Source organism: Mastigoproctus giganteus, chromosome 3, assembly GCF_048544385.1.
Source record: "Mastigoproctus giganteus isolate SK-2022 chromosome 3, ASM4854438v1, whole genome shotgun sequence".
In the NCBI taxonomy this organism is placed as follows: Eukaryota; Metazoa; Arthropoda; class Arachnida; order Uropygi; family Thelyphonidae; genus Mastigoproctus; species Mastigoproctus giganteus.
In genome coordinates, this window is record NC_143577.1 from 11,368,737 (window position 1) to 11,384,601 (window position 15,865).

Genomic DNA, 15,865 nt, shown 5'->3' on the forward strand with positions numbered 1-15,865 from the left:
ATCCTCAACTGTTGAACCATCAATATCCAGTGGACCAATCTGATTCATCCCTTTCCTTTTCGAGTTCAAGTATGTAAAGAACTCTTTTCTGTTTTTCTTTGCATCCTTTGCCAAGGATTTTTCATAGTCTGCCTTTGCCTGCCTAATCTCCTTTGTGACTTGGTTACAGACCAACTTATATCTATCATAGGCTTCCATGTCACCCATTAATTTGTATGTATCCCATGCATTTTTTAAATTCTTTTTTTTAAATTCTATAGAGTGGGATCAACGGATGATATTACCAACAGTGAATTCTAAATGGGAAGCCTTCAGGGACTTAATCTGGGAAGTTACAATTCTTTTCATACTAACTAAGAATACTGTTCAAGGTTCGGGCCTAAATGGATGAATTAATGAGGCTTGCTGCAGAGAAGGAAAATGCATGGGATGCATATAAATTATCAGGCGACACAGAAGCCTACAACAGATATAAGCTAGTCTGTAATCAAGTCTCAAAGGAGGTTAGGCAGGCGTAGGCAGATTACGAGAAATCTTTGGAAAAGGACGCAAAAAAAAAACAGCAAAAAGTTCTTTACTTATGTAAACTCTAGAAGGAAGGGGATGAATCAGATTCGTCCACTTAACATGGATGGTTCGACTATTGATGATCCTGCTCAAGTAGATGATAAACTGAATGAGTATTTTGCATTCACACATGAGGAGTTATTCAAGGAGGGGAATGCCAGAAGTTTATCAAACTCTAACAGGGAACTAAGGGGAGGAGAAATTGTTGAAATTAAGCATAAAAAAGACACCTAGGGCAGATGGAATCTATGCAGTTATAATGAAGGAGGCAGCAAGGGAAGTAAGCAAACCCTTAGCCATAATTATGATAGCATTCTTAGAGTCAGGGGAAGTCCCCATGAACTGGAGATTATTATTATTATCAGCCATATGGTGCAAGGAAGCCTAAGGCTTATGCTGCACTAGCCAAAAAAAATTCCCGAGTTATCCTGAGAGAGAGAGAGAAGGGAAGCACCAAGAAAGAGAAGAATGATGATATCCAGCTCAGGACCCTGGATGTGCCAAGCCCACTTCCACTAGATGTTAATCCCTGTGCAAATGTATCCCCAAATCACAAAAAGTGTTCAAAGGGTGACACAAATAATTATAGATCTGTTAGTTAGACTTTTGTTTCGAGATCCTGTATCACCTGTAAAGAGGTGATACAGGATCACCTTGACAAGACAGCAGCAATAGTTCAGACACAGCATGGGTTTGTTAAGGGGAAGTCTTGTCTAACCAATTTGATTGGATACTATGATGTGGTCACAAAGAAATTGATACAAAAAATAATTTAGCATTAGTAGAGGCATATGATGCAAGAAAGCCAGCTTATGAGCACCAGGGAAAAAAAAATAAATAAATAAAAAAAAACCACTCCCATTTTGCCCCTCCGTTCGTTCCAAATACCTGTCCAGCTCAGCCTTAAATTTATTTAGGCTATCAACTTCCACAACAAAAGATGGAAGTCTGTTCCACCAACCAACTACCTGCTGGATAAAGGCAAACTTCTGCACATCTATCCTACAACTGTCTTTCCTCAAATTTGAATTGATGCCCTCTCAGGTGATTATTCAGAGCACGAGAAAGAATCCCATCAGCATTGAGCATGCTCAAACCATTCAAGGCTTTATACACCTCAATCAGATCACCTTACAGGTGCCTAAGTCTCCAGACAGTGTAATTTGCAAAACTTAAGCCTTTCTTCTAAGAGCAACCCTTTGTTCCGTTTACAAATCTTGTTGCCCTTCTCTGTACTTGTTCCAACAGCTCTACATCCTTCTTAAATGAGGCATCCAGACCTGTATACAGTACTCAAGGTTTGGCCTGACCATTGCCTTATATAAGGGAATAATCACTTGCTTATCCCTGCTAGAAAAATTCCTGTATATCATTGACAAGACACCATGAGCTACTCTTGCAGACCATCTGCACTGCACAGAAAACTTCATATCTACCTGCAAAATTACCCCCAGGTTCTTTTTTACTCTCTACCTCTGACAGTGTAGTACCACACAGTTGATACATTACTCTGAGGTTACTACTTCCCATATGCAGTACTTTACATTTGTCAATGTTAAACTTCATTTGCCATCTCTCAGCCCATCTGCTCAACATTTCTAGATCCTGTTGTAGCAGCAGAATACTGTCATTAAAAACCCTGCCAACCTTCATATGGTCTGCAAACTTGGACATTAAGCCTGATATACCATCATCAATATCATTAATAAATACAGAAAACAACAATAAACACAACACTGAACCCTGAGGGACTCCACTAATAACATTTGTCCATGAAGAGCAGTGTCCATTGATTACCACTCTGTCTTCTCCCACTCAACCATCTCTTTATCCATAGCAGCAATTTGCCTCCAATGCCACACTGTTCCAATTTGTGCAGCAGTGTTCCATGTGCAACAGTATCAAAAGCCTTTCTAAGATCCAAATATATGATATCAAAGTTATTCCTTGCATCCAGTTCCTTTGTGACCACATCATAGTATCTAATCAAATTGGTCAGAAAAGACTTCCCCTTAACAAAACCATGCCGTATCCAAGCTATAACTGAAGTCTTGTCTAGATGATCCTGCAGTGTTTTTTTAACTTCTGTTTCAGAGAAATGTATGCCTCCATTAATTTTCCTGGAACAGAAGTTAAACTCACAGGTCTATAATTACTTGTGTCACCCTTTGATCTTCCTTTGTGAATTGGGATCACATTTGGACATCTCCAGTCCATGGGTACCTCCCCTGAGTCCAAGGAAGCTCTCATAATTATGGCTAAGGGTTTGCTTACTTCTTTTGCTGCCTCCTTTAATATAACTGGATAGATCCCATCCACTAGGGTGCCTTTTTTTATGTTTATCTTCAACAATTTCTCCTCCACTTTCCTCAGTTATTACAAAATCATCTAGCTCATTGCCAGAGTTTAATTCACCTCTGGTATCCCCTCCCTGAATAACTCCTCATGTGTGAATGTAGATGCAAAATACTCATTTAGTTTGTAATACTAATATATACACACACACACACACACACACACACACACACACACACACACACACACACACACACACACACACACACTATTGGCTATTCAAAATTTAATTGATTATATTTTATTATCTTTGTATTTAGACCTCTAAATTATCTTTGAGAGTTTCTGCTGCATTAATTTTATTCTCTTATGTATAATTTCACTCTTCTGTCTTGCCATACTGCTGACATTTTTATTTTTTTATCATTATTCTTACTTAAGTTTATATATACTAATATATATATATATATATATACACACAGCAGACTCTTGATTAATCGGGATCGGATTAACCGGGACACTTCAAAACTGAAGTAATAACTAGAATAGGCATAAACAGATATTTTGCAAGTCTTAAATAAGTGACAAGCGACATTATAAGTCGGCATTGGGAGATTAGTATATCTATTATCTTGCAATCCCGACTGTCTTCAACACCTGCCACTCAAAAAAAAAGAGAGAGAGAAAAAAAAAAAAAAAAAGACCAAATTTTTAGTTTGTTTTATTGCATCGCATCAATTTGTTGTGTTCTGTTGCAGTGCAAAAGGACAAATTTTGTTTCGTTATTTATGTTTAGGGTTGTCGGAATTTTTTTTATAGTAAATTTTTTTTTTCCTTGGTAATCACAAAAATGATGGGTAAATGCAAAAGAGTTGCGTTTTCAGTTAAACAAAAACTTGAAATTATTCAAAAGTTTGAAAACGGTGCATCTGTTAAATCTCTAAGGAATAATTATAATAAGGATGTATCAAAATGGCCAAACATTAACAAGTATCGCACAGAATTCAGATTTGTCAATAATAATATAGGAGAAATACGTTAGTCATTGTCGAGTTATGTAAAACTCGACAAAGTAAGAAGTCCTGGAGTGTATGCTTACGTATGTATGTCGGGGAGTTTTGTATTTTTGGATTAACCGGGAAATCGATTATTTGGGATTTGTTTTTTTACGATCTATCCCGGAAAATCAAGAGTCTACTGTGTGTGTGTGTGTGTGTGTGTGTGTGTGTGTGTGTGTGTGTGTGTGTGTGTGTGTGTGTGTGTGTGTGTGTGTGTGTGTATATATAAAATATTATTAGTATAAAATACTAATAATGAAGACTGAAGACACAAAAATTATGAAAGACTGCAATGCTATCTCCACCTTGGTTGTTTTTTCAAAAATTCATTTGGTTTACTTTTACAATTTTTAAAATTTTTATTGTTACAATTTTTTTTTTCCGGTTCCTTTCTTCCCCCCTTCATTCACAATGAATATTGCTCCCATGGTACACCGTATTTTCATTAGTTTAATTCGATGCATAAACATCTACTTACTGTATTTTATACAAATAATATTTTATATATACATTATGGCTGTAGGGTACTTTTGCGATAGCAGTGACCCTGATTCATAATTCATGTTATTGTAATTCAGTCTTATCTAATCTAAATCTTAATTCCCTTCTCCCCTATAGCATATAACTTCTCTATTGCATTATTCTTGATGATTATATATATAAAAAACCCTATTTTGTAATATTTGGGATTTGTTATATAATACCAACTGAATAAATTGGAGAATTTAGAATATAAGTATTAAGGGTGAGAACTATGCCCATTAGGTCAAAGGGCCAAGTATTTAGGTAACCTAGGTTGGACTTCTTTTTTGTACCTTATAAATAAACACATAGAATATAATAAAATAAAATAGTAAAATTAAAATGATGTAACTAATTAGATATATGGATACACTGAATGGAATGTTAACTAGGGCTAGCTCCATTCAATATATCCCATCAATAATTAGCTGAGGCTATCTGTTTCTGATTGCCATTTGCCAGTTTTTCTATGTTCAAATATACTGAGAATTTACTGTGAATATATTATCAATTTAGTTTAATTACTTTAATATACATTAAATTTAGCAGAAAACTGGCAGAATAACTGCTTGCCCGACAGATAGCAGTGAAAATTAATAATAAAAATAAATATAATGGAAGTGAATCAAGAATAATAAATGTAGATTGAGGTCTATTACTATCCTTATTTCTCTCCCTATTCGCCTTAATTTTAGGCGTAAGCTTTTCACTACATAAATAAATAGTTGGTACTCACATTTATTATTCTTGATTCACTTCCATTATTTTTATTTTTATTATTAATTTTCACTGCTATCTGTCAGACTAGCAGTTACTCTGCCAGTTTTCTGCTAAATTTAATGTATATTAAAGTAATTAAACTAAATTGATAATATATTCCCAGTAAATTCTCAATATATTTGAACAAAGAAAAACTGGCAAATGGCAAACAGAAACAGATAGCCTGAGCTAATTATTGATGGGATATATTGAGTGGAGCTAGCCCTAGTTAACGCTCCATTCAATGTATCCATATATCTATAAATTAGTTACATCATAATTTTAATTTTACTATTTTATTTTATGTGTTTATTTATAGGGTACAACAAAGAAGTCCAACCTAGGTTACCTAAATACTTGGCCTTTTGACCTAATGGGTATAGTTTTCACCCCTAATACTTATATTCTAAATTCTCCAATTTATCCAGTTGGTATTATATTTAAAAAATAAGGTTATATACAGACTGATGTAATGTTCAATCAATAATGTGATGGCATTAATCTGGTCTGATACTCTTTCTTTTCTATTCCTCATATACATATATATATATGAGTGGTTTCTTTGATTTTCTTCAGATCCTTCTACAAAGGTCTGGTCTGATACTCTTTCTTTTCTATTCCTCATATACATATATATATATATATATGAGTGGTTTCTTTGATTTTCTTCAGATCCTCCTACAGATCCTTCTTCTTTGTACTTAACAGTCCCTCTTCAGCATCCAGCAATAGTGAATGATCATGTTGATATTCCACCTCCCATGTACCTCATCTCCATGTCTTTAATATCTTGGTGAAATCTCTCAACCTGTTCTCCACTAGCACTTCCTAGATTTTTCAGGAAAGTAGGTCAATGTGTAGGTCAAGTAGGTGCAAAAAATGTACCTTGAGACTTATGTTGCAGTCCAGCTTCTTGAAGTTTGTCAAGATATTTTCAACTATATTCTAGTAGTCCGGATCCTTGTTGTTGCCTAAGAAGGTTGTCAACAACAGACCCGAAGCTAATCCATGCCTGTTTTTCTCTTTTATTCATAGTTTCCACAAAATTTCAGTCCCTCATCAGTTTGCAAATTTGAGGTCTAACAAAAATACCTTGTTTTAGCTACTCTTGGGTGATCAATGGAAATTTAGTACAAAGGTATTGAAGAAGGGAACTTCCTGTAGTAAAGCTTTCATACTGTTTAATCAATGTGCAGGGATGGAAGAAGGATAGTTTTGGGATCTACCAGTAGTTTATGAACTAGGTTCTTGATTCAGACATCAAACTGCTCCTCTTTGGCCAGACTTGGACATCCTTGTGCTTACTCTTTGTAGACTGCCCCACTCACATAAAAAGCAAGACATTTTTGTGTAGCCAGATTGCTGTCCAAGTAACATGCCTAGCACTTTAAAGTCAGTACAGAACAACCAACCATGTTCTTCATACTTAATATTTGTCAACAACTTCTTCAAGTTCTCATATGTTTCTTGCAAATTCACAGAGTGAGCTACTGGAATTGACTGTTATTTATTTCCATTGTGGAGCAACACACATAAGACTCCTCTTTGATAGTCAATAAAAAGTCTCCGCTAGAAGATTTTTTGACTTAAGTCTAGACCCAAGGAATTCTGCAGATTCCTTTGGTAGATTTAAATCTCTTACCAGATTATTAAGTTCATTCTGAAAAAGCAGTTAAGGGCTGGACTCTAATGTCTCCAGGCATGCAGACATCAGTTTCATCTTCAGAAACTTCACTTTTGGCACTCTGTTGCTACATTCTCCCTGTAGCTGGTCTAATGGCAGATGGAATATTAGAATATACAATTCCCTTCTTACTCTTTGCATCATATCCTTCTACATTAAGCAAAAGTAACAGTCATCACAGTAGTTTGTAGGCTTCCACCAATCATGGGAATTGCAAATGGCATAGCCTTCTTTTTACCATTTTTCTACAATCTAAATGCTTCAACAAACTTCAGAAAACTTTATGTGAAGCCCATTGTTCATTTTGGTCACCAAGTTTCACTCCAAAATAAGCACAACACACATTTTTTTACAAATTCTATAATATCTTATCTTTGCTTAACTTCTATCAATATAACAAAATAAGTTCAGATTGTTCAAACACTTGTGTGAAGACATTTTACTCACTTTTCAGCAAAGGTCTGACATGATAACCTCGAAAATAAACTGGGCTTATACTGAAAAATATTACTACATAAAGCTCTCAAGGCCAAGAAACAGATGACTGAAGGCAGTGTTGCCAACGAATGTGTGAAGATTTAGTTACAAATTCCCAATATTTACATCTGATTTAATACATTCAATAATACCACTTAAGTGATTTGTGAGGAAATGGTACATGACAGAAAAAAATGAATAACATTTCTGTGTAATAATCCGAGTTAAAAACAGCTATTAGTTTACAAATATTAAAACCAGAGTAGTGTTAGTTAATAAAATTATTTAAAATTAAAACTCATAAGTTTTGAATATTTCATGAGAGGTGAAATAATTTTAACAAGAAGATAAATCTGCAGAAGCTGCGTACCTGCCTGCCTGCAAAACAAATAAATTTCCTTTTTATATTCTGGAATGACCAGATGGATATTCTGGAATGACCATCTAAGGTCAGAGGAATTCACAAGATAAATGGGGAAAGATTGCAAGAACATCACTGTATTTAGTAATCACATGAGCTTGAACCGCAGTCACTCAAATGTGTATACTTCTATATGCATGACCACTCAGGTACAACAGCTGCTCTAACATACTAGTGCACATAAAGGTTTCCCTGGTTTATGCAATTTAATCATGCCAAAAATGAGGCATACTATTTCTTAGTCTGATACCATGTCCTTAAATAATTATCAATCTTGTTTTAAATAATATTTGACAAAAAGTTATTGCCTATAACATAGGTTTCTGGGTCTTGTAATATTTTGCTAAGTATATTACATAAAATTCTGAATATAAAAACAAACTGTCTTTCTCTCATGAATAAATACAAGATAGATTTTTAATGCTTTTTGAGTCAAGTAGCTTAGTTCTCTTGCATGCTTCTAAAAAATTTGTCTTTGTTACACTTTATAATCTTATTCTTTATTCTAACATTTTTTCATGGATAATAAGAATAAACATATCTTCAGTAATAGCAGTCTTTTTTTTTTTTTATCCAAGAAAAAAAAATTTTTAACTACCTTACTTCTAATACACAGCAATGCAGAGCTAGAGAAATTGAAGCTGAAACCAATGCTCAACAGAAAATCACACACTGGTGCATGGCACAGATTGTCTGCAAACAAATTTTATAGCTATAGTTCTCTAATTTAAAAGAATCAATGATGCAGATTGTATCCCCCCCATATGGGACTGAAAGGCTTGGAAACTGTTCACTTGGGGCTTCACTGATTTAGTTACCTCACTGGCCAAATCTTGTTCCTAGTTTCCACTAGGACTTAGGATCCAGCAAAAGTGAATATCCAACCTGAATCCCAAATAGAGTATTTTGTCATGAACATGACAGAGAACTGGATGAATATTATATTATGTACCTGCCATAGCCTATAAAATACAGGGAGGCAGGGTATAATTACACCTAGAATACTGCATGGTAGTGAACATGAAAATAAGAATATGGCAAGTTCTATCATACATACAACACAGTGTAAACACTACACTCAAAGAAAATCTGATATAAGGTAGTTTAAGGAAAACTGCCACAGATCCTGCAGACAATTTGGACTTTGGCCCATCAGTTAAAGTCTGCCAATTTAAATGATGAATTAAAAAGCCATCAAAGGGCACAGTCTCTGGATAGAAGAAACAGGCAGTTAGTGCCTGTCCCATATTTTGTCTGCAATTGGCAAATATGTTTGAGAAAGGGTAACTTTCAGTCAAATATAATCTACCTAGCAACCTACTCAGGCAGGTAAGTATGATAATATGTAATCAGAATCAGGCCATGATGCATCAAAATGACATATCAATTACAGATATGGTTTGAAATGTGGAAACTACAGTTTACTACTACTATATAGAACATCTTGCATTTGGAGAAAAGAAATCTGGTGGTGACAATATACCAGGGGGACAAGGATTAAAGATGGTTCAGGAAGAGAAAAATTTAGACCTATGATACCAGCAGACAAAGTTTATCTTGCAGTAAAAGCATGCAGCAAGTAGGACTTTGAAAATACTATCAATTATCTGTAAGACTTTTTCTAGCGGTGAGATGGATATTATTATTCCTCTTTATACAATAATGGCAAGACCATATTTTGAATGATATCTGAAGGCACTGTTGAAAAAAGATGCAGAACTTCTAGAGAGAGAATACAAAGGAAGGCAACTAGATTGATTAGGAGCACTAAGATTGTTCCTATGAGGAGCATTTCAGCATATGTGGACTGGAAAACTTGATCAGGTCACCTCTGGGATGACCAGATCAAACCCTTAAAGAAATAAGAAAAATTAATTAGGGAGGTGACCTGATAAAGCCCTTAAAAAAATAAGAGAAATGAATTAGGGATGTATATACTAACATTTGTTCCTATGAAAAGCATTACAGAAAGTGTGGATTGGACAGCTTAATCAAGTCACTTCAAGGGATGACCGGATTAGGCATTTAAGGACAAAGGAATAAACAAAATGAATGAGGGAGGTATATTCACAATGGAAGGTGGAACTAGAACAAGGGGGATATAAATGTAAAATTTTAGAGAACAACAGAAGATTAGATCTCAGGAAGTTATTAGACTTCAGGCAGCATATTGTTGATCAATGAAATAGGCTGCATCCTCAAGTTGTTGCAGTGGGGAGTCTGACAAAGTTCAAGGCAGAAATGAATAGTTACTTTGTGAATGGTTGCTAGTTTTTTTTTTTTTTTTTTTTGATTAATGCAGAATAATTTCATTTCCTTGCATTATTTGACCTGATTAATACAAATCTCCTTTAAAAAAATAAAATCTTCCCTTTAATTTCTATAGTTAATTCCCATTCTGGTTACTACTGACTGGTAGCTGCTGAACTCAAAATTTTTAACATCAAATGAACCTTTAGCTATAACCAAGATGAAAACACTGAACCAGACTGAATCAATGTTATTTTGATGTTTCCAACTAATGGACACACTCTACTTGAATCAAATGTTGCTGCTCAGAGGCATAGGCCCTCCTATTTCCATTCTGTCATGTGTCTTTCCTATACATATTATATGGAGAAATTTTTAATGGACTATTTTCTAATACAGTGGCACAGCATTTCCCAACATTTTCACTGGGTCAGCTATATTGATGGCAAGGTGCAAGCATGCCCAACTACAATGAATGGAATTTGTCAGTTTCATGAAATACTCCGGTGCCAAGAGAGTGCATCATGTTCTTTTAAATGCAATTATAAATAAAAATTTTATTAACTGAACCCCAGTTTCCTAAACTAACTGAAAGTAACAATTTCATTAAGATAAGCTAGGTGTTGAAAAGTATATGAGAAAGGGGCAACCTCATTGGGAACACTGGTAGTGGCAGTATATGTAAAAATGCATTGGTAGCAAATTCCTTTGGTAAACTCAGAACTAATCTTTTGTTTTCACAAGTAAGGTTACCATGGTCACAGACATCCAAATTCTTTTCAGTGGGCCAAAGAGTAATTTCAACAAAATATTAATATTTTTATAATGCAAAGGAGAGAAATCAATCATATGATGTCTACGGTAAAATTATCAACAATCCTGGACTGGTTGTTAAAAAGCTGAATAAATATTTTGCATCCACTTTTTTTTTTTTTTTTTTGGTAGTTGTTGGCGCATCGGCTTCTGTGGCCATAATGCACCTCCCAAAGTTTTTGCAGTACTCTGATCCACACCCGAGGCAGGATTCGAACCCGCAATTCGAACCAGGCAGGCACTTTACCCACCCGGCTAGTGTCCACATTCAAATATGAGGAACTTTTTCAAATTGAGAATACTAGTAGTCTAGCTAATACTATTTTGAAGTTGAATGATTTTATGATAACTTAGAAGGGATCTGAAAATAAGTTATCATAATCAAAAAGAAAAAACAGGCACCAGTAACTCATACAATTATATTGAAGGAGCCACAAAAGAGGCAAGCAAACCATTACTTTTATAATGGGAGTGAATGGGAGGATTCAAGATAAGTTCATGAGGACTGCAGATATGCAAACATCTGTCCTATTCACAAAGGTGATTCAAAGGGCAAAGTGAGAAATTAGAGAGCTATCAGTTACTTCTGTGCCAGGGAAGGGTATGGGGTCCCCATTTCAGGAAATAATACAAGACAAGACCATACTATAATAGCCTGTTTGTAGAGGTTGGGAGTGAAATACATAAAACATTCTTATCATTGCTGACCAGATAGTAAATTTAACCTTAAATTTTTTTTTCTTTAAGGTACTATAGAAAAAAGTCCTATATTGACAGAATGATTGGAAAAGAAGGAAAACTACAAAACATATCAATGAGTCAGTACATCTCTTTGCATGTTTAGCATTTTTGTGAATAAAGAAAATTAGATTGGATGGAGGAAAATTTTCAGAAATTAAAACTCAAACATCAGTGAGACTATGTCTCCTTGACTGACAAGAGCTGTCACAAATTAAAATGAAAATTTAGCAGAGCAAAATGAATAAAATGAAGGTTGTAGATAAATGGAAATACCTGGGGGGAAAAGCATTAGGAGGAAATTCGGCTGCTAATGTCCCTAAGAAGAAAGCTGCAAGGCACTCCAGTAATCATTCTTCAAATTGCCACTTCCTGGGCTGAGGAAGGTGTTAATGTTTGTTAAGTGATTGTACAAGAATTTGTGTTTACAATTAAAAATAATAAAAAATTTTCAACATTTTATGGTTTCAGAATTCCTTTGTACTTTCCTCATCGACAAAAATCTGAACATAAAGCAGAAGTAGATTCAGTAATTCATCTGAAATATGTTTGATTACATAATATATACACAAAAACCTTCAAATATCTGTTGCCCATTCTGTTCAAACAAAAAAAAAAAAAAAAAAAAAAATTTACAAGAGTGACCCAAATATTGAATGTATGTAATCAAGAAAGGGAACATTAATGACAGTTATGGTGATGTTAAGGTTGATTGCAGGGTGGATTTACAAAGTACTAGCACAAAGTATTACGTTGTCAAGATCTGGTTGGCAGAAAAAAAACAGTTCATTTTGGAAAAATGAATTTCAAATATGTACCACTGGCAGTTTCACAGTTATTACTAGTTCCTCTATTGCATATAAAAATGTTTAACAATCTGGTGAAAGCTTTAGACAAAAAAAATTATGGTTTTCTTTCATATATTTAAAGGAAAAATTCCCAAAATTACATGATACAGACTCAAAGACAGATTTAATATAATTCAAAAGAAATAAAAAAAAAAAAAAAAGGTGGAAGAATGATATCCTAGTGAATAGTTTCACTTGGATATAAGTATAATAGAAAATTCTATTGATTGATTGCTTTATTGATCCTATAGAAAGAATAAAAGTTTTTTAAAAATAACATTTGAATTCAAACTGCATAATAAATGTAGTATGCTTCATGTTTTTTGTATGAAAATAAACAAATGAAAGATAAAAACCTGTATGTGCTACAACTTTTTGAATGAAATTTTGTGACCACAGCAGTTTTATTTGAAAGTAACACATTACAAAAAAAAAAAAGTCAAAAGTTGTTAACTTTTGTTATTAAAATAATTGATTCAAAAGTATATTTCAGAAATGTAAAGCACTCACCATGAGTATGAACTCGCATAGTGCTGTTGGTAATATCAGTAGTCACAGTAAAGTAGGGCAGCCACAAATCTTCAATTTGTCTTTCACCAAAAACTTCAAATATAGACCGATTGAAAGTAGCACCTGTTATGTAATATATTAATGGGTTTAGAAACAGTCTTCTATCATGAAAATGAAGTACTTCAGTTACTCAGTAACATTTTTGCTACATACTTTAATTAGCCACTATGCAAACTGCTCTTAAAAAAATTTTTTTTTTCTTACCAAGCTGTAACTTTGCTACACGTACAGTTTTGTTTTTTGTACTTCATTTTTATTGCTTATACAACTCTTGACAAAAAAAAATAAAATAATAATAAATACATAAACTAAATAAATAAATAATTATATAGAATGGGTCTACACTGTTTTGATGTGATCTGAATGATATTATCCTTTCAGATTAATAATATCTGAATGATATTATTAATCTTTTGAACCCTGTTTTCTTAGGGTTAGATACAAACAAATAAAGGACGCACTTTTAACTATATACAGATTATTTATCACAGCAGTGGAAGATAGATGATGTAGGGAAAATCTATATTCACATGCAGGTGCCTATGATTGAAAATAAATTGAAAAGGTATTAATAATTACCTGAATCTGATGTTTTATGGATTCCATGACTGTTCCAATTAATCAGAGATGAATATTTATAAAATAATATAAATACAAATAAATATTTATATATACATTTTTACATACACATGCATATTAATATTAAATTCCAATTTTAAGGCAATTATTTTTTTTTTGCAATAAGAAAGATGGAAAATAAAGGAGCTTTTTTTAAAAAAGAAATTCTATTCTACCAACAACTAGAATGACAGAGATTGAGAAAGGATCAAATGGAGTTGAAAAGATAAATTCTCTCCATCATAAATCTGGAGAATTCATAGCTAAAATTTACCTGCAGAATACCACATAATCCTAACTACATGTCCAACAAAAACCCTTTATCTCTTTCTCACCAACAACTCTCCAAAGTACATGGTCAATTATAGTAGTCTTCTAAGGTGCTTCTGATCACAACTTGATGATGGTCTCTTCTCCAGTGAAGCTTTTCTTGTGGCCATTTTCATTCCTGTGTTGTCTCTGACATTACAGGTATGCGAAATGGGATGAACTGTGCGATTTTTATTCTTTTAGTTCTAAGTTTGATTATTCCTTTAAATCTTTTGAACCCTGTTTTCTTAGATCATGTCAGTGAAATTATTCTTGTATGAATGAAAACTTATCTTGCACTTCAACCTAAAACTTTGCCACTAATCTAAATCTTGGTTTTCCAATAAATGCACTAAGGCTGTTCAACATAAGAATGTAGTGGCTTGCAAACAAATCTCCAACTTCATTTACTGCTTAACCAAAATCTTGCTACAACTGTAAAACAGTTATTACACAGACAATCAATTTTGAACAGAGACAGTGAAAGTTTGATTGTCCAAAATTTTAGTGGAAAATTCTAGCCTCTTAAAACTATTTGTGGCAACTTCTATCTATCAATACTCCCACCTCTCTTAAAAGCCAATAGTTCTATTGCATCCTCAGCTAAAGACAAAGCTAACTGAATGGCATACCTTTCTTATAGCTCTTGTATTGATGAACTTGATAAACTACCTCCTATCACATCCAGAATAGTCCACTCAATTCTGCCTGTGATCTTTTGAAAGAAGGACATTAGAAAAATTCTGAACATTCTTGATGTCAAGAAAGGTCCAGATCCTGATGCTATTTTCTCCACTTGTTCTCAAAATCTGTGCTCCTGATCAATATTACACTTTCTTATTCCACTGGTGTTTTTCCTTCTGATCAGAAATTTAGTCATATCCAGCCAGTTCCTAAAAAGGTTGACAAATCTCTCCTGTCCAATTATCGCCTCACTCCACTTGCCTCTGCTCTTTCCAAAGTAGTGGAGAAAGTCATCAACCATCACCTTTTAAACTATCTTGACACCTTCCATCTGTTTAATGATTCACCAATATAGTTCCATCAGCATCAATCCACTGGTGACATACTGGCTTAGATTACTCATCTTTGAACAAAGTCAATGGAAAAATTGGCAAAACTATTCTAAATCAGGCTGAACACATACTGCATCCATTCACTGTTCAACTCAAATAACCAACTTTTCCTCTTCCTCGCTTATCCCTTCTTTTGTTTTCTGGAACAACCTTCCTTCACATGTATTTCCTGACCTACAACCTACACAAATTCAAGTCTAATGTTAACAAGTATCTTCTATTTTCTCAGCCTTTAACCCACATACAGTACTAAGTATGTGGGTTACTTTTATGTTTGGGGTTTTAATTAAAAAAAAAAAAAAAAAACTATTTAACATATGCTATTTGCATTTTATTTCCTGTCTCTTCGTATCATGCACTTGTGTCTACAATACTAACTTTACTGATGATAAAATATCGTGTCTGCCCAGACACGATAGGCGGGAGTATATGATGAGAGCCTTGTCAATCAATTCTGCCCTTGAGAAATTGTGCAAGGCTCAAGGGGTAGAATTTTTTCTCAGCCTGGTCTGTGCTTGTTAACAGGAGAGAGGAGAGACTGCTCTACAGGGATAGGATATATTTAAATAGAAAGGGTTCAAGAATATTTGCTGAGGCTATCGGGGCAATTTAAGTGGCTCGGAAAACTGCTAGCTTGGGAGGATACACAGACTAATAGATTAACAGCAGCTGCTAGTAGATATGAAAGTGATTCTTGAACTACTTCTATTGGTTTGAGCAGCAGCCTGGAAAACAAGACACAGAAGATTTCAGAGACTGCTGGGAGTCATTGTGGTACAAGTAAACACATGTGCTGTGTTGGGGTAGATAAGAATAAGAATAGGTGCATGTATACTTGCATGTACACCAATGCTAGGAGT

At 34.1% G+C, this 15,865-nt stretch overlaps 1 protein-coding gene across 3 annotated transcripts in view; it reads right to left on the reverse strand.

The window, feature by feature from the left end:
• Positions 1-15,865, reverse strand: part of sws (patatin like phospholipase domain containing sws) — a 469,178-nt gene that overhangs the window by 143,586 nt on the left and 309,727 nt on the right. For all 3 annotated transcript variants that reach the window (XM_090369181.1, XM_090369180.1, XM_090369179.1), the window contains one exon: positions 12,943-13,065. In XM_090369181.1, coding sequence (XP_090225307.1) covers positions 12,943-13,065 — 123 coding nt within the window. The remainder of the gene's footprint in view (positions 1-12,942; positions 13,066-15,865) is intronic.